Source organism: Rhinolophus sinicus, chromosome 6 (assembly GCF_057876585.1).
Source record: "Rhinolophus sinicus isolate RSI-liver-muscle chromosome 6, RSI-T2T, whole genome shotgun sequence".
Taxonomy (NCBI): domain Eukaryota; kingdom Metazoa; phylum Chordata; class Mammalia; order Chiroptera; family Rhinolophidae; genus Rhinolophus; species Rhinolophus sinicus.
Genome location: NC_142506.1, coordinates 69,475,997 through 69,499,027, shown reverse-complemented (window position 1 = coordinate 69,499,027; position 23,031 = coordinate 69,475,997). Strand labels below are relative to the sequence as shown.

The window sequence follows — 23,031 nt, the reverse complement described above, 5'->3', positions numbered from 1 at the left end:
TGAGGAGATGATGACAGGCCTGTGAAGGAGAGGTAAAGGTGGGAGTGCTTACCGTGCAGGTGACCACCAGCTCCTCCTCGTAGGCACTGTAAGGTCGTGTTACATGGCTTGTTGTAGCTGTCAGTTGGCTTAAGTATGGTCTCATTTACCCGTATTATTGCTGAAATCAAGCAAGATGGGAGAGGCTTGCGTTGAATATGCTTTGAGCCTAAGTATGAAAGAAGCCGCTGTTGTGATGCAAAAACCTGTGACTTTTTAGGGGCTCTTGAGTCGTGTAGAAGATTTCCAGCAGCACAGCCAGAAACTGCTCTCTGAGGAAATGCCCAGCGCTGCCGAGCTGCAGAGCTTGCTGGATGTGAGCCTTGAGTTTGATGTCGAGCTTCCCCAGCTTGCGGAAATGCGCATCCGCGTGGAGCAGGCCCGCTGGCTAGAAGAGGTGCAGCGAGCTTGCCTCGACCCCAGCTCCCTTACGTTAGATGATATGAGACGTCTCATAGACCTCGGGGTGGGCCTGGCCCCGTACTCAGCCGTGGAGAAAGCTATGGCCCGGCTTCAGGAGCTGCTCACAGTGTCAGAGCACTGGGATGACAAAGCCAGGAGTCTCCTCCGAGCCAGGTGAGAAAGCAAGCTGGCACTCTCTCTCGCATGGGGAGGCGGGCTGGCATTTCCATCTTCGCGCACGGAGCCCAGTCACGGGCATGTGACCGACGGGCGGCTCAGCGGCTGCAGCTGTGCATGTAGACAGTGCAGAAAGAGCTACTTGGCGTTGGGGGGTGTGGGGGTGTGGAATTCTTACTTCGCTGATTATGACACGAATGGTTCAAATGGACATACCTTTTCTAGAGTTTGTTTTCTGGATAAGAGAAGAAAACAATTGATACATAAGTGGAACTGTTTGGATCCACAGTTAATGAATGAGACCCCAAGGCGTCTTACAGGGAACTGTCGGAGCTAATACTCTCTGTTCTGTAAGTGAAGGAACGTGGCTGCACGCCTGTGCTGCTGCTTGGGGACTGAGGACACCTTGTCTGCACTGCGAGGCGGTGCTGCACTCAGGCTGACCGTCTGCTGGGGACACCAGCTCTCCCTAATCTTGCTGTCTGTCTGACAGATTTGTGCTGGGTCTAGCTGACGACACAGTATGAAAAACTTATCTAAGTTGTAGGCATTCTTTGTAATCCTGCAGTTGTGGTCATTGAGCAGAGTCCAAAGCTTTTTCATACTGTGCTTTTGGTATGTTGCTATCCTTGAGAATTTTAATTTTCTTAGTGAAACTGTGTGAGTATTGACAGTGTGTCTAGTTTAACGCAGAGTAAATTATCACTAAGTAAACTGCAAATGGAAGTTTGGTTACACCGGCATCAAATGAGGAATAAGAACTTACACGCTTCCCGCAGTCAGTTGCTTTGTCCTAGATGCTCTGAAATCTTGTGCAGCCATTTGAAACTAGTTACTGTGATACCTAGTAGTCACTGCCATTTAAAAAAAAAAGACTTGCTGGATTGAATTTCCTTTGAAATGACTTTTCTAGTTTGTCTTGTAAAGCGCAAGGAAAACGGCCCATCAGACAACATGCTGAGCAGTGTCTGTGCCCTTTTGCAGACCGCGGCACTCACTCAGCAGCCTTGCTACGGCCGTGAAGGAGATCGAGGAGATCCCTGCGTACCTGCCCAGCGGGGCAGCTCTGCGAGACTCCGTGCAGAGGGCCCGGGACTGGCTTCAGGACGTGGAGGCCCTGCAGGTGGGTGTCAGGAGCCGGAGTTGGACAGTGGAAGGGTGTACAGAGCGGCCATTTCCGGGGGGGCACGTTGCTCATTCTGTCCCCGGCCGTCCGCACTCGGATATCTTTGTCCACCTGTTGTCCTGAGCGGTTGGTGCAGGCGCTGAAAGTCGCCCACTGCAGTCGGGTTCCTGGTTGGGGGTCGAAGAGAGCGTGCTGAAAGTGAAGTTGGGAGAGACATGTCGTTTCTTGTCTTTGATGAGTGGTTCTCTTGCATGGCTTGTCAGCAGATGCAGTGACTCCAGTTACATGATTACACGGCTCGCCTAGGTCTCAGGGCCCAGAAACTTCACCGTGTTGTGGCTTAGAAGTACCTCCCCAGCCTCCCAAAGCAGTGGAACGTAGCAAGGTCCAGGGCAGGTAGCGCTAAGAACCTGTGGCCCACTGGGCGGAGTGATATTACTGACGTGGCTTGCAAATGAAAGAAGAAGCTGGGACCCACTGGGAGCATCATGAAGGTCCAGATGGCGTTCTGGGGATTGCCCAGTTTTCAGCTGGGTGACTTTATTTGAAAAGTGGTTGATGGGGCGGGGGAGCCATGCTCTCTCTAATCATCACAAACCAGTAGGTCTTATGGGCCTGCTGAAAAAAGAGATCTTTGAATTATTTAATGGGCCATGTCTTAACATCTCTAAAATTTCTATCGTCTTTGAGTCTTAAGTTCTGTTTTGTTGAAGCCTCAGATTCTCGCAATAAAATGCTACCTGTTTTGTGAACGTTTGTGTCATTGTACGCAGTGCTGATGAACCAATTGCTAACAAGAAATGCCCAACAGGAGGGTTTTAGCCAGATGTTTGCAACAGAACACCTGGGCTTCTAGTCTAGTTAATACGGAAGAGAAGACGTGTTGTTTGAGAAACATGACTACACAGTTAAGGCGTGACCCCGGCTAGCCAAAGAAGACCAAGGGAAGGATTTACCATGTGTGTCAGCTTCCTTAATGGGAGCTGTACGTGCAGGCTCTTGTCAGTATCTGGGGGACCGTAGTAACTAGCTGAAGCCACGGTCCCCCTTTTCACTCATGATGGTGGAAGGGTGAGCTCTTTGCAGTCAGGAAAGGTGAGCGTTTGAAGTCAGACGGGGTACGTTTCTGGGGAGGTAACTCCCTTCGTGTTTTGCCGTGTGCACACTGCTTAGCTCTGTGCCTGCAGCAGGGTCTGCAGGGAGAGCAGGAGCGTGTTGCTTCTTTCCTGAAAGAGCAGGCTGGCTCCGGCTTGCATGACACGTACATCGCGGGGCTGGTAGAGGCCTAACAACAAGGCACCCCTTTGGATTCAGTGGTTTGTTCATTGTAAGGCGTTGCCGGTGATCTGCTTGGCACACACGAAGAAGACTCCATGTGTTTCTAAATTGAGGCCATAGGGACAGTCCCCTTTTTCACGTGTCCAGCAGAACATTTACGAGTATGTCCTTTCAGTCTCCGTTCTATCAGAATAAGAATCAAAGGCGGTGAAACATCAATGTGCCTTGTCTGCAGTTTCCCAGTTTCCCCCAGAATGCCCCTTGTTGTTGCTTGTCAGCCCAGGATTCTCGTTAAGTTTCTTTTAGTACGTTCTCCTCCCCGTGCTGCTTTTTTTCGTGTCATTGTCCGGGACACTTATCCTGTGGGATGTTCGTCTGGTTATTTCTTTTGGTGTGTTCTCTCTCCTGTATTTCCTGTGGGCTGGAAGTGAGCTCCAAAGGCTCGATGGATTCAGGTCTAACATGTTGTGATCCTGTGTCCACTCCCACTTGCAGCACCTCAGGAGGCGCCTGGATGACCTGTTCTGTGAGGCTGGGGGTGGTTAACACGGATGCTCCTCCACCCCACCCCTCACACACGCCCAAGGCTTTTATTCTCCCATTTTGGGTATTTCATTCTCCAAAGGTGGTCCCAGTACCAGCGGGACCAGCACCCCCTGGAAGTGTGTTAGAAATACAGATTCAGGGGCCCTTCTCTGGTGACCGGAATCAGAACAGCTGGGGGTGGGGCCCAGGAAGCTGTTTAAACAAGCTTTCCTGATGATTCTGAAGAAAGGTGCAAGTTTGAGCACCCATGGGCTTTCACAGTTCATTTTGCTGAGTAATCAGTAATTTATGCTGAGTTACTTCAGGTCATCATTGGCGAGTAGATTGGAGTAAAATATTGTTTTGTTGCTTATATTTAGGTAAGTCAGTATGAAAGTCTTTTGAGTTATTACTAATCTACATTTATGATGTGTGTTTTTTTCTCAAAATATCCACAGGGAATGATGTGACAAGTGAATTGAGAAGGGCATAGTCCAAATAAAGGAGCCTCAGTGTGTGTTGTGGTCACAGTTGTTTCCCTGGGGTCCAGCACAGACTGGGTTCTTTAATTATCTGTTGAGTGAAAGAACATGTCATGACCCCCGCCCCCCCCCCCACACACCCCCATTAGCTGGTGGGTTTTGTCCATATCCGTCTGAATTTAACATGCTGAAGTCGTAGAGTGGGCCCATTCTGAATTGGGCTCGCCTCACTTTACACAGAAGTGTTCCTTTTTCTAAGTCACTACAGTTTTTCTTGATCTATTAGGTTGGAGGACGTGTGCCCGTGTTAGACGCACTCGTGGAACTTGTTACGCGAGGCCGCTGTATCCCGGTGCATCTGAATTCTTTACCGAGACTGGAATCGCTAGTCGCTGAGGTTCAGGCTTGGAAAGAGTGTGCTGCCAATACGTTCTTGATTGAGAATTCTCCGTGCTCTCTCTTGGAGGTGAGTTTCATCCGGCCCGGGTTGGATAAAGCATGCAGTCCCTCCCGCCCAGGGTGGCGTCACTGCCTGGTCTCTGTTCATGAGTCACTGTTTTCAGTAGAGCCTGAGAGTTGCTTCTAAGCTGCTAGTGATGTTTTCCAGACACACAGTGTCTCAGGAAGGACTTCCTGTCATGGGGTTCGTGCCTTAGTCCGTGTTGAGATTGGACTTTGGACCTTGGCCAAGCTTCACCCGTTGATCTCCTCCACTCCTCATAAAGTGTGGTAGTTGGGCTTTTCGTGTGTTTTGTAAGCTGACCCTGGTCACGTTTGGGACTGAAATCAGCATATGTCCCATTTTTACTTACTGTTAGATTGAATCTGGACTCAAAGTCCGTCTTTTGTGAGGTTTTCTTCTTCCCCTTCCTTCCTTTGCAAAGGAGTCTTCTGGCTTCAGGGCAGCATGTTCTAAAGAAAATGTTAGACACTGAGGGCTTTGCCACCTCCCCACGCTCGGGCTTGACCGGAGGCTCCCCGGGGCTGCAGCTGAAGTCCCTGTCACCAGTGCTTGTACCGTGTCCCACATTAGGTGCTGTGTCCTCGGTGTGATATCGGCCTTTGGGGATCGAAGAGGAAGCAGAAAAAGTTAAAGGAGCCCTTGCCAAGCGGAAAGAAGAGAAGCAGCAGACTGGAGAGTCTGAGTGACCTGGAGAGGGCCTTAGCCGAGAGCAAGGAGACGGCCGCCGCTGTGCGTATGGGCCTCTCGCGTCCACTGTGTCGCTCGGGGAGGGTAGTTTCCAACTCTTCCTTGTTTACAGTTTTGGGAGGGCAAGTAGAAGGAGAATTTTACAAATACTCAGTTTTTCCAAAAACTTGCTGAAAATTGTCAAATGTAAGTGTCCAGCTGGAGAGGCAGCAGCAGATTTAGGGGCCCCCCAGAAACCGCCGTCGCGTGCCTGCGGGTCAGGCCAGCGATCCGGGACATGCGAGGCCGTCCGCCTTTGCAAAGCGTTGTTGATGCGAAGGTGGTGCCTCTGCAAGGTGAAGCTGTGTCCGGCTAATGTTCAGTGAGCACAGCGTCAGGACAAACGGAAGTAGCTATGTGATCTCGATGCTTTAAAAAATGTTTTAGTCTCAGGTGTAACCAGATACTGATTCGGTATTTATACCTTGTGAACTGATGACCACAGTAAGTCTAGTTACACTCGTCACCACACGGAGACTTTTTTCTTAAGAGAATTTTAAGGTCTGCCTCACTCTGTTCGGCAACTTGCAAACATACGAACCGGCAGTGTTAACAGTCGTCACCACCCTGGACGTGACATTACCCCCCAGGGCTCGCTGGTGTTACAGCTGGACATCTGTACCTCTGACCCTTGATCCATATGACTCGTTCCCCACCTCTGGCCACCAGTCTGTTTTCTGTATGTATGAATTGGGGTTGTTTAGATGTCACATACAAGAGAGAGTATACGATTTGGCTTCGTCTGACTCGTGTCACTGAGCAGAATGCCCTCGAGGTCCGTCATGTTGCAGATGGCGGTGTTTCCTTCCTTACGTCTGAGTAATACTCCATCACGTATCTTGGCAACAGTCTCCCTACCCATTCCTCTGTCGATGGACACCTCGGTGGTTTCCATGTCTTGGCTACTCCGGGGACCATGGGGGTGCAGATGCCTATTAGTGATTTCTTTTTCTTTGGATAAAGACCCAGAAGTGGGATTGCTGGCTCCCGATGAGGTAGTTCTGTGTTCAGTGTTTTGAGGAACCTCCACACCGTTTCCCACAGTGGCTGCACCTTTGCCATCCCTGCAGCAGTGCACAGGGTGTCCCCTTCTCCACGTCCTCACCGGCACATGACATTTCTTGTCTTTTTGATGACAGCCATTCTAACAGGTGTGAAGTGATAGCTCACTGTGGTTTTGATGTGCATTTCCCTCGTGATGAGTAGCGTTGCGCCCCTGTTTATGTACCTGTTGGCCATCGGTGTGTTTTCTTTAGAAAGGTGACCATTCAGATCCTGTGCCCGGTTTTTAATTGGATTTCTTATTTTTTTTATTGCTGCTGAGTTGTATGACTTCTCTCTGTAATTTGGGGATTGACCCCAATCAGATACGTGATTTACCAGTATTTTCCCCCATTTGGCAGGTTGCCTTTTGTTGCTGGTTTCCTTCACTGTGCAGAAGCTTTTCAGTTGGATGTAGTCCCACCTGGATGTTTGTAATGGCACAAAGCATTGCTTGTTCTGGAGTAGAAATACACCTGCTGCTAGGACTGGAATGGGCACCTTCCCACCCTCTTCCTTTACAGCAACCTAGTCTCTCTTGTGATGGACGTAGGATTGCCTTGATTCATTTATGCACTTTGACACAGCCTTTCCTGGGCATCTCTACACTCAGTCAGGTTCGCATCAGATTCTGCTGCCTGGGCAGAATTGTGGTGTTTTTAAGGAGCCACCTCCTGCTGTGGGAACACTGGTTTGAACTTGGCTGCTGTGTCTTTAGGCGCCTGGACTGTGAGCCCCTCATGTACGAGCGCATCCGTTTCCTGTTATTTCATAGGGGAATGACAGTAGTCACTTGCCCTCTGTTTCTAACCTGTAGGAAGGCCCCTTGTCACCACTGACCCAGACATACTGCCTGCACTTGGTCTTTGTTTGCAGAAATAAGTGGGTGTTTTTTCATATACCAAAGGTTTGCTACCCAGTTTACTTACAGATCTTTTGGTTTCTTCTCTGGTCCTGCCTTCACACATTTTCTTCTCCAGAAGGACAGAACGGAGGTTCATTCTGGCCTTAGCACTCAGGGTGCCTCATCTCCTGAGTCATGTTGTTGCCGGTAGGCAAATGTGATGGTTGGGAACGGTTTAACTGTGACAAGCTAACATTGTCAGGACTTGGGAATGGAACTGGGAAAGGACTAGTTCCTGTGGCCCGTAACGTTTGTCTTTCGAGGGGGGCAAGATCAGTTTTAAAGGTGTGCGCTTCCCCATTTATCTGTGATTATTGCGGGGGTTCTGGGGATGGCTGGTAGTCCAGCCTTTTGTTGAGGAAAGGGTACGGTAAGTTAGAGGTGGCGGTGGCTTAACTGACATAGGCAGTTTGGAAGTTGTCACCTTCAGACGCTGCCTCTCCTTTGTGGTGCTGAGTAAGTCTGAGGCGCCTGCACTTAGATAGGTCTGGGGTGCCTTGTACGCATGTCCTGGGTGCGTATTGTGTCGTGTGAAAGCCCCTGATAGACCACTGGCACGTACTGGTCAGAACCACTCCAGCCTTTCCCTGTGACCTTGATTCTGTTTGTGTGTTTTCAAGTCATTCATACAGGTTTAACTGAACTTGGCACTTTCCTGGGACGTGGCTCTGATAATAGAGAGGAAAAGACTTTGCAGTAGGAGTATACTTGCTGCTTTCTGCGGAAAAACATCTTGCTTTTGTCTGCCCTAACAATTTCATTTTACTCTCATCAGGCCTGTGTGCATGTCTGTGCATGTAAGAAAGTGGTAAAGTCGTTTCTATTTAATTTTTCGTGAGGGATCCAGTGTCATCTTCTACAGTTGCTCTGTCCAGCACACATGTGTGGCCTCAGTGTCAGAGACAGCCAGAGGCGTGGCCTGCTCCTGTGTGGTGGGTGCCCTAGGAGACCTGTCCACCCAAGTACCTTTTCAGGAGAACACACAAGCTAACACACTGAGGAAAAGTTAGTGCACGGAGATTGTGAAACCAAAAGTCTGTGGCTTTCAAGAGAAGTACATTTTCCAGGAGGTAAATGAGTGAGGAAGCAGGACTTTTAAGAAGTGGTGTGTGTTGGGTAGTGCCTCCCCTTGAGTGTGGACTGTGCCAGGCAGAGCGTGTGCAGTCAGCACTGCAGCCTGTGAGGTAGGTGGGCACTGTCACTCCCTCCTTGTGCTGCACGTGGGGTGTGTCGCCAAGGTCACTCAGGTGCTGGTGGGCAGAGCCAGGGTCTGGATGCAGACGGTCTCCTCGGCGCCCAGGAGAAGGCGTGGTCTGTGACACCGTTCTCCTTGTTCACTCCTGCAGATGGCAGCGCTGGGGGAAGCTCGCCTGAGGGAGATGGAAGCCATGCAGTCTCTCAGACTAGCCAACGAGGGGAAGTGGCTGTCGCCCGCCCCGGACGTGGAGACGAAGGTCTGCATGTGTCAGAAGGCGCCGGCCGCCCCAATGATCCAGTGTGAACTCTGCAGGGATGCTTTCCACACCAGCTGCGTGGCAGTCCCCAGTGCTGTGCAGGGCCCCGGCGTCTGGCTCTGTCCCCACTGCCGGCGGTCCGAGAAGCCCCCCTTAGAGAAGGTCTTGCCCCTGCTGGCCTCACTGCAGCGTATCCGGGTCCGGCTCCCCGAGGGGGACGCTCTACGGTACATGATCGAACGGACCGTGAGCTGGCAGCACAGAGCCCAGCACCTGCTGTCCTCAGGGAGCCTCAGGGCCATGCACGGCCGCACGGGCGCGGGCCTGTCACCGAGCAGGCGGCAGGCCCCGGCGGGGCAGGCGGCACAGACCAGCGAGGTGAGCCGCCCCTTCCTCCACTCCCCTGGGCCCCGACCGTGTGGCCTCAGGTGGCCAGGACTGTGTCTCAGGCGCTCAGTGTGGAGCAGACCTCACACCCGCATGTGTGCAGAGCCTTTCCCACACTGAGGTGTATGGACCCAGACTCGTACGTAATACCTGGGTGTGGGAAACCTTTTTGCCTGACTGTTTTTCTCCTCTGTCCTCTTGTGTAAGCCGCGAGTAGGAAAGCGAGGGGCCCTCCCAGTGGTGTTTCCCTGAGAGGAGGAGCAAGCTTCTGCTCTTGGGTGTCTGCTCTTCAGAGGACAGGCAGAAGGTTTCAGACCTTTTGTGGTCTTGCTGCCGAAAGCCAGACTCTTCTGAGTGTCCCTGGTATCGCAGCGGTTTCTGTCTCCTGTGGAAATGGCTGCAGGAAAAGAATGTCCCTCTCTTCATGGGTTCCCCTGAGGGCTCAACCCACACAGGTTTCTCCAGCAGAGACGTCACAGCTGCCTGTGCTCCAGGGGGGAACGCAGACGTAAAGTCTGGGTTCCATGCTCAGCAGATCGAGAGGCAGGCTGGAGACCGCTCTCTGCCATGTTTATCGCCTCGTCTTTTACCTTTTTCCTGGGCTTCTGAAATACAGCGCCTGCCACTGAGCTGGGACCAATCAGATTTTTGTTGCGTAGGCGAGTTGTGACTCGGCGGCCTCCAGTCGAGACCTTTGTTTTCTTTATACCAGATGTGCTCACATGTGTCCCCGAAAATAAGACCCGGCCGGACCATCAGCTCTAATGCATCTTTTGGAGCAACAATTAATATAAGACCGGGTCTTCTATTAATTGTTGCTCCAAGAGATGCATTAGAGCTGATGGTCCGGCCGGGTCTTATTTGCAGGGAAGTACGGTAGGAATTTATTAGTACAGGGAAAGGACCCAGCTGTTGAGCAACAGTTTCTAATCTGGGGGCCGAGGAGTGTTTGCCCTTTAATGAGCGTGAAGAAGGTGGAAAGGGGGGTGTGAGGGATAATGGCAGTTCCTCGGCTGGTTTACTCAGAGGGTGCTGTGTTCCCCGTGTTAGAATCTTCCTAAGGAGAATTTCTCAGGGATACAAGGCTGCATGACCTGTTCTCATGCAGCGAACGTGACTTAACTCCCAATGCTGCTTTTCCCCTCTCTGAAATCTGTCCAAGTGAAAGCAGGAGGACAGGGCATGGTGTGGACGAGGGTTGGTTTGGCCACCTCTAAGATGCCAGAAGACACCTTTCAGTCAGGAAAGTGCAGTCTGAGTGTTGGGCTGCCTGTCTGCTGACCCCGGCTGCTTTCACTGGGCTGGTGGCGTGTTTGTGGCCCTGGAAAGGCCCCCCACAGAGTGCTGTCTCCCATTAGGTGTCTCCGCCTCCTGGGACGACTTCGTCTTCCTCGCCTGACGACCGAGACAGCAGAGCCTCGTATTCGCCCTCTCCCTTCTTTACCGGACAGAGTCGCATCCCCCTCCACGGTGTGTATTTTGTTCTTAGTTCTGTGTTGAAGGATGGATAGTAGCAGGTGGTGGCGTGGTAGGTTTTCGTTATAGCTCGTAGAAAAGGATTGGACCCTCGATGTGGGATACAGGGTAGCAGTGTTTGCAGGGCAGAGAAGGAGCACAGTGGCAGGCTTACCGATGCCGAGGAAGCAGAGAGGAGGACTTGACTTACATCCATCGCCGTCAGGGCCGAGAGGGTAAACAGCGTTTCCACCCCAGGCTCAGTCAGGCTGCCGAGGTCCTTCATTACCTGCAGGGAGTCCTGGACATAAGCCCCACCTGGCAGCGACCTCCTCCTCGCCTGTCTCTACCTGTCAGTGCCGCCCCATGAATTGTGCCTGAAGCGGCAGCTGGAGTCCTGATCCGACCCCATCCCTCGTCACCATGTCACACAGGCCCCTGCCCAGGGTCCCTGTTCTGTGCCTTCTGTTGAAAGCTGTCAAGACAGAGGGACTCTTCTGCGTCCGCAGGGAGTGAGTGCGGAGGACTTCGGTGTAGGGCTAGCACTCCCCGTGTCATCGGAGGACTTAGAAAACCTAGTCTGGGCTCTGCTGGAGGGGGACTTGAGGCACTTGAAGTGAACCTGAACTTGAGCTGGGTGCCGTTTAAGGAGAGGCTGGTAGAGGCACGAGGGTGAGCCTTCCGCTGAGTCCCGGGTCTGGTGCAGTTTGGGCGCCGGGCGGGGCCTGATGCTGGTGTGGCCTCCGCAGGCATCAGCGCCGAAGTGAGTGAACTGCTGATGGAGGCGCAGCTGCTCCAGGTGTCGCTTCCCGAAATCCAGGAACTTTACCGGACTTTGCTGGCGAAGCCCAGCTCTGTGCAGCCAGCTGGCCGGAGCTCACCAGTCAGACCCAGCAGTGAGAAGGCAAGTGTCTGGGAGGCGGTCGGTGGGGAGCTGCTGCAGGAGTGCTTCCTGAACAGCTCACAACTTGAGGCCCCGGTGACCCCGAACCGTGTGCGGACTGTGCCAGGGAGCGGGCACGTGCTGGCCACCACGCGCTGGGGCGCCCCGCCGGGTCGCTCCTGGTTTTCAAGTCACCGTGAGTTAGTTAGTCTGTAGCGAGGTGCTTCTCGTCTTTCCCACGTGGTGACGGCCGGAAGCAGCGTCATTTTTTTTCTGTAAGGGAGACACGGTAGAGATGAAAATGCAAGTATAGCTGGGGTAGAGGCTTCAAAAATCAAAGATATTCTTGGAGTTAACATTCAGCAAATGCTCTCACTCCTCTAAGCCCAGCAAGACAGCTGTGGGCAGGGCTGTGTGGCGCTGGGTTTGCTTAAGGGACACTGGGATGTCCTGTTTCCTGGCACCCAACAGACGCTGCTTTCTGCCCGTTTGGGGACTGACCGACCCGTAACATCTAAGGCCTGAGAATACGGCCATGAGAGGGAATAATCTCCCTAACGAGGGCAGAAGGGCAGGTATTGGCATTTAGGAATTTATTTGTCATCATGATACCAAATAGCAAGGCACCCTTGTCGATTATGGTCGGTTAATGCTCCTCCTCCTGTAAGGGGCGGGGGTCCTGTTGGGACGGAAGGAAGGAATCAGCGTGGTTCTTTAGACGTGCGTAGGTCAAAGGATGAACGTTAAACACCCGGGTAGAAACCTCATAGCACTCAGTTACACCCTCATGCATTTGGCACAAAGAAGAAAGTAGGCATCTGTCCCCCCCACCTCCGGGCCGGTCGGCTTACTGACGGCTAATGGTGTCTCCCATTTCCTTCTCCCAGCGTCACTCTGGCAGGATGGGCGGGGGTGATGGTGTCGATGGGGGCCCCTCTGCTTTCACACGGCTCCCACAGCCTCACCAGTTCAGTCATAGGCTAAGCTGAGGCTAAAATGGAGTCTGCCCATCCCCCACCCAGAACGACGGCTGCCGCGGGAAGCGAGATGGGGTGAACGGCCTGGAGAGGAAGCTGAAGAGACGCCTAGAGAGAGAAGGCCTCGCCAGCGAGCGGAGGGATCGAGTGAGGAAAATGCGGACCCCGAGAAAGAAGAAAATCAAACTGAGCCACCCCAAGGACACGGACAATCCCCAGTTAGAGAGAGAGCGTAGCTCTGAGGCAGCCCCATCTGCCGAAACCCATTCCCCGCCCTCAGACGCGTCCTACTCCGAGCAGGACGACTCTGAGGATGATGACGCCATCTGCCCGGCTGTGAGCTGTCTGCAGCCGGAAGGAGACGAGGTCAGTGAGGTGTGGGCCATGGAGGACATGCTTCCCCCTAACTCAGGAACCCTGTGAGCTGGACCTTACCTCGCTGGGTCCCTCTCTTCGCTTACCTGCTTTGAGCTGCTCTGAAAGGGTTGTCAGCCCTCCCCTGCTGACACCTCTGCTCCTACCATCGCTCCTGGGTCTTCTCCCTTTTCTGGAAGAAACTCTTCTCTTCTCTTCTTCCCTTTGTCCTTTTCCTGCTCCTCCAGCTTTCACCGTCCCGGCGCTAAGAAGGTGGGAGGGAGGCTGATGTAACGCCCTTTGCTCACTCACCACAGGGCAGCGCAGTCTCCACCCCAAAGCAATCACGACTTGAGCAATGGCTTTGGCTGGTGGGCCAGAGGTCCCGGTGGTGGGACAGTGGCCGTTAGTGGCAAATGGCTGAATGTCTCAAGGCCGGCCTGCCCAGTTTTGAATCCCGTTTTTCCTCTGAAAACCCCATCTCCCTGCTCTTTGTAACCAGGTGGACTGGGTCCAGTGTGATGGCAGCTGCAACCAGTGGTTTCACCAGGTCTGTGTTGGTGTTTCTCCAGAGATGGCAGAGAAGGAGGACTACGTCTGTGTGGTCTGCACTGTGAAGGACGCGCTGAGCCGGAAGTAACCCCACAAACCCCGCTCAGTACTCACTGTCGTTGAGGACTCTCCCACGACCCCTTCAGTTCTCTGCAAAGCTGCAGGACTGGGGCCCAGACCAGCCTGTAAACGGTGCTATTTCTATTCCTTATGGATCGTTTTTCCAGAACTCTTTGAAAAAAAGAAAAAACAACTAAAAAAATTTTTGACACCTTTTGTATTTTCCCCCCTAAGAGCTGTTTGTGGTTGTCGAGGTTTGAAATGCTGACTGTTTCTGCAGGGTTTCCACGAGTTGGAAGGCAGTGGAGCTCACACCTCTTCATGCCCAGCATAAAATCTGACCTCTGTCTGGGATTTACCGGCTTAACGAGTCCAACTCAGTCTCAGTGCCCAGAGGGCACCAGAAATTCCAGTAAATCCTCATTTGAGGAATTTCTCTCTTGTTTACTCTGTTACCATATTGGGGAGCTTAAGTTTTTCACTTTTGGGGTTTTTGTTTGTTTCTTTACCCACTTTTCTTTTCCCTCGTAGACTAGGTTTATTTATCTAAGCAATAACTTTTATGTTGGTTTCAGTGGCTGGAATTAAAACAAAACAAACTTCCAAACGGTGTGTTGGTGCTTCAGCATTTGGTTGGTGTGCAGAATGCAGACGTCTGGTTTCTAGTGTCACCAGTGAGCTGGGGGCATGGAAAAGGGACTGCTCTGAGCGCTTGCCACAGCTGTAGCTGACTTTCTTCCTGCCCCTCCTTCCTCCTGTTCTTTGGTAGCTTGTATCAAATGTTGCGGTTCATATTGTGAATAAATCCTCGATCCTAACAGAATACTACATGCTGCTTATTTCAGCCGCGGGACTGTGGTGCCTTCCTCCCTCTGCCAGGGAGCTGCTTGCTTTTGCCTCTGCCCAGCCAGGCTGCAAGCACCAGGGACTCCTGTGTGTCCAGCTCTGCTGTGGGCCACGACGCGGCCAGTCCCCACTGATAAGGAACCCTGCCCCCAAGTCTTCAAGGAGTAGCACCTGTCTTTAAAGCCGTGCTTCCTCAGGATGTGGCCAGGTTACTCCCAGCTCCCGTCAGCCCTCCTGTGAGGTGATGACGTCACATCTGAGCTCACAGGGAGTCGGTTTAGGGTTCATTGTCAGAGGAACCGAAGGGCTTGGGCAGTGTGGGTTGAGGGAGGCTGGGGACAGCCGGGCTCTGCCCTCCGGACGCCACCGTCCTCCTGACTCCGGCCGCTGCAGTGCTTATGGGTGACCCATAGCTTCCATTCCTTTGCTTACAACGGACTGTTCTTTACAAGGCAGCGGAGCAGACTGCCTGTGACCAGAACAGAATCCTGCTCGCTTTTTCCCGTTCTGTTGCTAATAGTGGTTTTCTCCACTCTCTATAGCCATAAACCTGAAGGTGGGTAGAACTAGTGGGTCTTTAATTGAAAAAAAAAAAAAAAAAAAGAAAAGAAAAGAAACGGCAGTTTGTGATGTGGCAGAGTTTTAATGTACCAACCCCTTTTATGCAATTCGTGTGATTAAATCTCTTTAAGACTCCAGATTGTCTGCACTTTCCCACAGTTGTTGTGATGTTTCTCCTTGTCTGATGGGGGTTGAGGGGCCAACAGAGAAGAATCTCCAGAGCGCGATCTGGAGTGTTGGTGGTTTGGCCTTAAATGTCCACATTCTCAGAGCCCCCTGACATTGGGACAGGACGCCAACTGAGAAAGTAACCTTGAAAAGGGACCCGGCAGCTGGAAGAAAAAGCCTCTGCCTGTGGAGAGGTTTGACCCTGTGATACACGTCCCCCACCCGCACACACTCCGTCTTCTTCACCTATAGGTTGTCCTGACCAAAGCATCTGTGGGGAGAGGGAAAAGGGGGAGGCTGAAACCTTCCGCTCCCCATGTGAGGACCTTGTGACACAGAACTTCAGGACAGTGGTGGCCCAGAATTACTGTTCCTGCCCTGTTTCCCTGAAAATAAGACTGAGCTGGACCATCAGCTCATCTTTTGGAGCAAAAATGAATATAAGACCCGGTTTTATTTTACTCTTAAGACTGGGTCTTTAATATATATATAACCAGGTATAATACATATAATACCGCGTCATATTAATTTTTGCTCCAAAGGACGCATTAGAGCTGATGGGCCAGCTAGGTCTTATTTTCGGGGAAGCACAGTAGGTGACAAGGCTGGGCAGCGTCTCTAGGCCTCTGTTTCAGTGCTACGTTCTCCAGCCAGTGCCGTCTGTTGTGTACGCAGTGGCACACGGAGCTGACACTTGCCATCATTGTCCTCCAGCTTGTGAGGAGGGATCCCTGAGAGAGGGCTGGGGCCTGAGCCTGAGGGTCAGTGGGTGGAGAGAATCTGATGAGCTTGGCACCGAAGGGTGGACGAGGCCCCCACCGCACCTCAGCAGCCGCTTGCTGATTTTCCTTCCAAGTCCAACAGGTTTCTTACGTAGAATAAAGGGTGTGCTGTGTGTAGGGGCCGGCTGTGCGGGGGGGGCGGGGGGGGAACGGGACCAGCTGCTTGACTACTTAAGGGCAGCGCCCGCCAGGGACCAGGGACGTGGGGCTCATTCTTCTGTCTCAAGGTTAACCTAACGCGAGGTGTGGCCTTGGGGCGTGGACTTGGTAAAAGCCAGAATTTCCCTGCTGTATTCTGCCCTGCAGAGCTTTGCAAACGAGGTATGAAGATGGCAATTTGGATCTTGTGTTTTGGGAGACGTATCTGAGATTTGCTGTTGTACCCGCTGTAAAAGGCAAGCTGACCGGGTGTCTGCGGGACAAGGCTGAGAGGGTGGACGCCACCTGGAAGGGTGAGCCCTGGCTCCTCCCGCCTCCCACTGGCTCAGAAGGCCTTTGTAACCATCTTTGCCTCTTCCACCTACCATCTTGATGCGTGTTCGACTTTATCTAGTGGTCATAGGTGTTTTTCCGAGCTCGGCCCTGCCTGGCGTTCTGTCACATAACAACAGCCTGGCATGATTATAGGTGCCATGGCTCTGTAACAGGAGATAGAATGGACGGCGAGTGTTTCAGGGGTCATTGCCCGTGGCCGCCAGTAAGTGACTGCTGGTGTGCGCCAGGCACGAACCTGTGGTAAAGTGGTCTCGCCATAACGATGCAGAAAAGAGTCCCCTTCTGATGAAACTGCCCGTTGGGAAGAGGAGCCGAGGAACAGCGACGATGGCATTGCCGTCCCTTAGCTCACACGAGGGTCGGCGGCCCCCTCACTGCAGCACCAGGGCCACAGCCTCGCAGATCGGTGTGTAATAGAAATGTTGCTGAAAAGCTACCTAAACCATACATTGTATAAAGTAAAACTGTTGTAAATCCATTTTCAAAGCATAAAGAGAATCTGTAAAGTGTACATTGCATTTCTTGCAAATTTTTGCTAATCAAATTTTCACGTTTCAAGATTGCTGGCATAAGAATCCAACTGCATTTGTATCAGTCCACACGGAGCATGTACACAGCCAGCAGCAGCAGAGTATCCAGCTCCCTGCTGCTTCTGGGTCAGTTGTATGAGGGGAAGGGCTGGGACATGTTGGCTTTAGACGTGTCTTTTATTTTCAGGATGACCTGCTGCATTGTGACAGGAATGGACTTAGGAGGTCATTTGATCTATTCCAGGTGAGTGGAAGCCAGAGGACTGTTCCTTCTCTTTCCTCTTGGATGGGAAAATAGAGAAAACGTTACCTTTCTGAGGAAATAAGTTACGTGTTCTACTAAAAGTAAAAGCCAAAGACACCCTGTCTCCCCAAGAAAATCTAGCTCCTGGCAAACTTACCTGTCTGGCACTGAGTGGTCTGCCCATGACTCCAGTGGGAACACAGATGGCAGAAAGCCCCCTTTGCATATGGTAGCTTGACAGTCAGTTAAATGGTGAAAAAGATGTTGAGTTTAACCTAAGTCGAAGGTATGAGGTCAGACATTTAAGTTCGCGAACTCATTTTGAATAATTCATTGCTGAATGTCACTACGGTCACCATCGAAGTACTCCCCTTGGGAAGCTATGCACTGATGCCAGCGCCTAGTCCAGCCTTCAAAGCTATTTTGGAACTCTTTCTGGAATGGCCATCAGAGCTGTCGTCATATTATCCTTGGTGTCCTGAATGTCATCAACATGTCTTCCTTTCAATATTTCCTTTATCTTGAGGTAAAGAAAGAAGTCATTGGGGGCCAGGTCAGGTGAGTAGGGAGGGTGTTCCAATACAGTTATTTACTGGCTAAAAACTCCCTCCCAGACAGTGCTGTGGGAGCTGGTGCATTGTCGTGATGCAAGAGCCATGAATTGTTGGCAAAAAGTTCAGGTCATCTCACTTTTTCATGCAGCCTTTTCAGCACTTCTAAATAGTAAACTTGGTTAACTGTTCAGTGGGTACAAATTCATAATGAATAATCCCTCTGATACCAAAAAAGGTTAGCAACATCGTTGCAACAAGTTCATGAACTTAATTGTCAGACCTCGTATGTCCGTTTAGTAAACACTGAAATTGAGCGATTGCTGTCGGGAGGCAAGGACCTTTGCTCCGATAACGCGTTATCATCAGTGATTTTCAGCATGGGCTTCCTTTGAAATGGTTAAAGAATAGAAACATGTGAAGGAATTTAACTTGTAGAATGCTTTTACAATTCTAGATACCGTGTTTCCCCGAAAATAAGCCCTAGCCGGACAATCAGCTCTAATGCGTCTTTTGGAGCAAAAATTAATATAGTAAGGTCTTATAAGGGAGACTTGGTACTAATATTCTTCAATCCTTTATGAGCGTTTCATCGATATTTAACAGCAAGTTTTATATGCAACTCAATCTTGTTTTTATAAAAACAAGTGTTCACATTTCATTGGTTTGTGTAACAAAATCACTGACAGATTGACTGTTACACAGTTGGGAACAAATGCCAGTCACCAGGTGAGAACAGGAGGAGGCTGGAGCTGCTGGCAGGGCCGGCCGTGGGTGTGGCCCACTGTTTGCAGCCCCTGGTCTGGTTCTGGCACGCAGGGCTGCGTAGCTCCCAGGATCCAGCTCAAAGCTTCTGGACCTGTCCTGATTCACCAGCTGCTTATGGCACCCTTGGAATTGTGTTTAGTGCCAAGTGGTGGCCTGTGATGGTCAGTGTCGCTGCTGCACTAAGGAGGTGGCCAGTCCTAGGGGCGGTGGACTGGTCGGCCTGCACCTTGCAGCGAAGAGCACACCTCACCTGGCTTTGCAGTTCTGCTGGCTCTGGAGTCTGTGGGCCCTGCGCTGGGGAGGCTGCCTATAGCCTCGGTCCCTCCCACACTTCCTCTTGTTCCCAGACAGCAGATTGAGTGGGCGAATGTGGCCTGGGCCGCAGCTACCAGGACTTCACTTGCTTTGTTTTCTAGAGGTTTTGAAATCTAGCAGCCATCTTTAGCCTCGAAATAGCCACCACCAAATGGGCAAAATGCCTCAATAAGGGTCCTTTTCCCCACGGATAACTGGGACATGTGGCCAGTGACGTGTGTCCCCCAGCGGCGCTGGCCTTCGCAGGCGGCCACTGCAGCCTCCCAGGCCATTCCCCAAGCAGGCAGCTCCGGGTAAAAGCCTCGGCCTTGGTGTGCCTTGGAAGGTTATATTACGAGTGTCCAGCCTGCTTTCATCTTCGTGTCCATCCCACTCCACTCCCCCCACGAAAGAAACCCCTCAAGCAGCAGCGTGCACAACTCAGGGTGCAGGTGGTGTCCAGAGAGCAGGGGGTCTGGGGAAGGAACAGGGTGTCGGGCACAGAGCCGTCAGCTCAGCCTGTTTCCCACGGAGCCACTCCAGGCTCGGCCGCCAGAGGGCGCCGTGGGGTCCTGTGAGTGCCCTGGCTTCTGCCAGCAGATGTGGGTCTGTCCCATTTCGATTGGCAGGAGGGAAACAAATTAAGAGCGAGTTTAGGCAATTGTCAATGTTTTCAGGAAATACAGGCTCCAGCCCTGTCTTGCACACAACCTTTCCCAACTTTGGCCTTTGAATAGGTAGGTTTGTGGGTCCAAGGGACCGTGGGATAAAGGCCCTTCTGCTACAGAGAAAGGCTGGTCCCGATCAGGACACGTGGGCTGCCCCCAAAGCCACCTCTGGAGGGAGACCAGGGCAGAAGAGCAGGAGGGCTTCCTGAGTCCAGACGGCTGGGACCTCGGAAGCAGATGTGGAAACTGGTGTGGGAGCCGTGGGCCCACAGAGGATGCATCGTGGGGTGTGGCCAGTTGCTGAGCCAGACGGCAAGCCCGAGTCTCGGGGCCACAGCCCTGCGGTTTCTGAGCCCTGGTGTGGCACTGGGTGCCAGCGAGTGTCCTCGGGCTTTGTGTGTGCTGCTCAGCCGTCCTAACACTTGTGAAGTCCTGGTGACCTGTGGCTCGCTGGCATTTTGACACAAAGCTGCCTGTGTTAGCTTTAGAACTGCAAGTAGGAGCAGTGCCTGTTCTCAGTCTCCATTTCTGCCAGGTCCTTGGAGGCGGGACATCAGCAGTTCCTAAAGGGACGGCTTCTTTGCCCAGGAAGACAGTGGCCATTTCGTAGTCTGAACCAATGGCAGTCACAGTTCCTGTTCTGTTTCTACTATTAGTCCCTCGTACACGGAGACCGTAGGGTGGGGTGGGGTGGGGTATTGCAGGAGAGGAAGGGTGTTTGCAGGCCCTTGAGGACAGGGCACCGGGGACTTGCAGCAGACAACCGGGGAAGGCAGAGCACCAGGAGTGGCCTGCTCTCCCTTGGTTCCCGGAGTCAGGACTGGGCCACTGGGGGGGCAGTGGTGGGCTCTGACACCCTCGCTCGCTCTCCAGCCCAGACTTCTGCCATGTTAACCTCTTACGAATTCACTTCTTCGTTTAACTTGCTGTTTGGGAGATGGAGTCGTAGACATGAGGCTGGGAGCAGGCCCTGGGCCGCCCCCTACAGGGCTCCGAGCAAAGTCCTGCGCTCCTGTGCTCAGCCCTGCATGGCATCTTACAGGTTCGGAGACATGCAGAGCGTGGGTGCTGTGCCCAGGGGGCACACACGGGGCAGTGTCTGGGGCAGCCTCTGGCCGGTGTTCGGTCCTTTCCACCTTCCCTAGCCAGGCCGTCAGCTAAGCTTGAGGCTCGCAGCCAGCCCAGGGCTTCTGGGTTCCTCGGGAAAGTCACCCTACTTCTCGGGCAGGTGAGGAGGGCCGTCTTTACGTGTGCTGGCCGTCTAGAGCTGGAAACGCAATTCCTGTCATCGCCACACTAAGTTCTTGCTGAGGGTCAGGCACCTCGGCCACCTCACCACTCTCCTGTGAAGTAAGCCCAGTTACCTCGGTCCTCACGGCCAGCGAGAAGCGAGCTGAGATTTGAACCCAGGCAGTCGGGTTCCCCAAGCCAACCTGGTAAGCACTACACAGACGGCCTGTGACAGGCCAGCCAGAGAGGGCACCCTGTGGGAGCTGTGATCTAACCCGTAACCCGATCCGATGCCAGTGGATTTCCTGAGACAAGGCTCCTGCGCAGACCCTTCGATTGGTTTCAGAAGAACCCCCATGGCCTCACCTGTGCCTGTGACCGCCCACTGCTCCCCTCTCCCACCCCTCCAAGGCCCTTACAAGCTCTCATCACTTCCCTCAGCATGACTGGTGGCTGCCTTGTGTGGATAAACACTACATCATCCAATCTTCACAACACCTCAAGGCAAGCGGTGAAGTCACCCATCAACAGAAGCAAATGAGGCTTTAGACCAGGGGTGTCCAAACTTCTTTCAACGCTTTTTACCAAGGGCCATATGCGGTAAAATACACAAACAGCCGGGCCACTCACTCGAGGTGAAGTACGTATTGCCTCACCTGGTTTATTTAAGTAAACTATATTTTTGGAATTTGCTGCGGGCCAATTAATGGATTGCCGACCGCAGTTGGCCCGCGGGCCACAGTTTTGACACCCCTGCTTTAGAGGTTAAGAAACATTCCCAAGGTCACAGCTTCCTGACCCTACTGCCTCCTTTCTCCTGCCACAGTGCCTACCTGGAGGCAGCGGGAAGCTCAGGTTACCACGCAGCTTGCCCTCTTCCTGGTGCCTGTGACTCCACATCTGTCTCCCGTGAGGCTCTGACTGCCTGCCTCCACCTTGCAGCCCTAGTGGGGCGCCTGACATGCAGTGTCCTAGGAGGGGGTAAAACTTTGGGTCTGAAATTTAAGACCTTTCCTCCAGGTTTGCACCTAAGACCCAGAGAAGGGTGACAGCTGGCCCTGAGATACCCAATGTGCACCTGTCAGTGCTAAAGCTCCCTCTCTGCCGTCCTCTGCGCTGGCTTCTGGCGCTGCCTCCCATGGCTGGGGCACGTGGAGGGCAGCTCTGGGGTACGACCTCCATTTGTGAGGGTTTTAATGGATGGGGGATATAGCAGGCCAGGGTTAATTATTCAGAGACTCTTCCCACCCACTTGCTTTCCTCCCCTACTGACTTCCAAGCCCAGGCTGCCTCCTGGAGAGAGGCGACACCCCGCTTCTGAGCGAGCGCCTCCCGACACAGCACCTGCTCATTCCTGGGTTCACCACAGGCTGTGAGGGGAAGTGGTCTGGAAGGGGCAGCTTGTACACGGGGCAGAGGGACTCAGAGAACCCTCCCCTCTATAGAGCGGTGAGCACCAGGGCTCAGAGTGACTTACCTGGGACATCAGACGGTGACTGGTGTCGGGGGTTAAAGTTACTATTCCCTTTGAATCTGAGAAAGAAAAAGAAAACTTTCACTTTCAGACAAGTTAGGGGGTAGATGAGGTCCCAACTACAGTTACTATAGTCCTGGGATGGGATAAAACTCAGGTGATTATTTAATACCTAGTGACTTAGTGAATTTCTTCATTATGCCAAGTATGGTCCTAAAGATGAAAATGCCTCCTCTCCCGGAGTAGAAAAGTATAGAGGAGCAGCGTCAGGCCTCCCTCTTTGAGCTGTGTTTTAAATTGTTTTTATTGTGGGGGTTTGGCTGTTCAGAGACCAGGGTTTTTAATTAAAACCTAAGGTTTTATGTGGATTGTACAATATTTCATTTTATCCACATTTCTTTCTTCCCCATCGTATGAGTTAATGACTTCTGTGTTAAAAGCACGCTTATGCAATGATATCTGAAAGTTAAATGGATTTTAGTATGTAATATAGTAAGTAAACTTTAAAATGTATGTCCACAAAATCAGATTAAAAGAAGGAAACCAAGACCTTTAGCGACAAGGAAGGCATGGGTGTTTCTCAGACCGACCGTTTACTCAGAATCGGGGGAGCCGGGGTGCCCAGCAGAGTGACAGGGCCCTGTGGGGATGGTGTTGGGCAGGGAGAGTGGGAAACGAGCTGGCCAGCACCCGCAGTGTGGACCCCCTGGACAGCCAGAGCTTTGAGAAGCTTTGAGAAGACCAGGACCTCTCCAAGAAGAGGACAGCAGTGCAAGTGTTGGGGTGCAGGCGCTGGCAGGCCGGTGAGTGGATGGCCCCAAAGTGCGTCAGATGCCACAGGGAGGGCGCAGGGATGGTGGGTCCCCGGGGACAGCGGGGTGGGAGCAGTGCTTCACTCCTGCCCCTCATGCCCCATGCCAGGGAAGCCACTAGAGAAAGACACCAGGAAGCTCTGAGCAGCGGGAAGTGGCAAGACAGCAGTCCAGGGCTCACAGACCCTTCCTCCCTGGAGAGCTCTGGGAACCAGGGGGGCTGCCCTCCCTCACCTTCATGCTTCCACACGGTACTGTCCTCCGGCAGGGGCTGCCTCGGCGGCCCCTGGACGAGCTTGCGGTCAGTGATGGTCTGAGAGCAG

At 52.5% G+C, this 23,031-nt stretch overlaps 1 protein-coding gene across 3 annotated transcripts in view; it reads left to right on the top strand.

Moving 5' to 3' along the window:
- Nucleotides 1-14,829, top strand: part of KDM5B (lysine demethylase 5B) — a 50,996-nt gene extending 36,167 nt beyond the window's left edge. For 2 of the 3 annotated variants that reach the window (XM_019750845.3, XM_019750846.3), the window contains exons 19-27: nucleotides 260-615; nucleotides 1,603-1,741; nucleotides 4,316-4,495; nucleotides 5,063-5,221; nucleotides 8,510-8,995; nucleotides 10,363-10,474; nucleotides 11,209-11,363; nucleotides 12,365-12,685; nucleotides 13,176-14,829. In XM_019750845.3, the coding sequence (XP_019606404.3) occupies nucleotides 260-615; nucleotides 1,603-1,741; nucleotides 4,316-4,495; nucleotides 5,063-5,221; nucleotides 8,510-8,995; nucleotides 10,363-10,474; nucleotides 11,209-11,363; nucleotides 12,365-12,685; nucleotides 13,176-13,313 (2,046 nt within the window). In that variant the 3' untranslated portion in view covers nucleotides 13,314-14,829. The remainder of the gene's footprint in view (nucleotides 1-259; nucleotides 616-1,602; nucleotides 1,742-4,315; nucleotides 4,496-5,062; nucleotides 5,222-8,509; nucleotides 8,996-10,362; nucleotides 10,475-11,208; nucleotides 11,364-12,364; nucleotides 12,686-13,175) is intronic. The other variant, XM_074317139.2, reaches the window with a different exon arrangement.
- The last annotated feature ends 8,202 nt before the right edge of the window (nucleotides 14,830-23,031 follow it).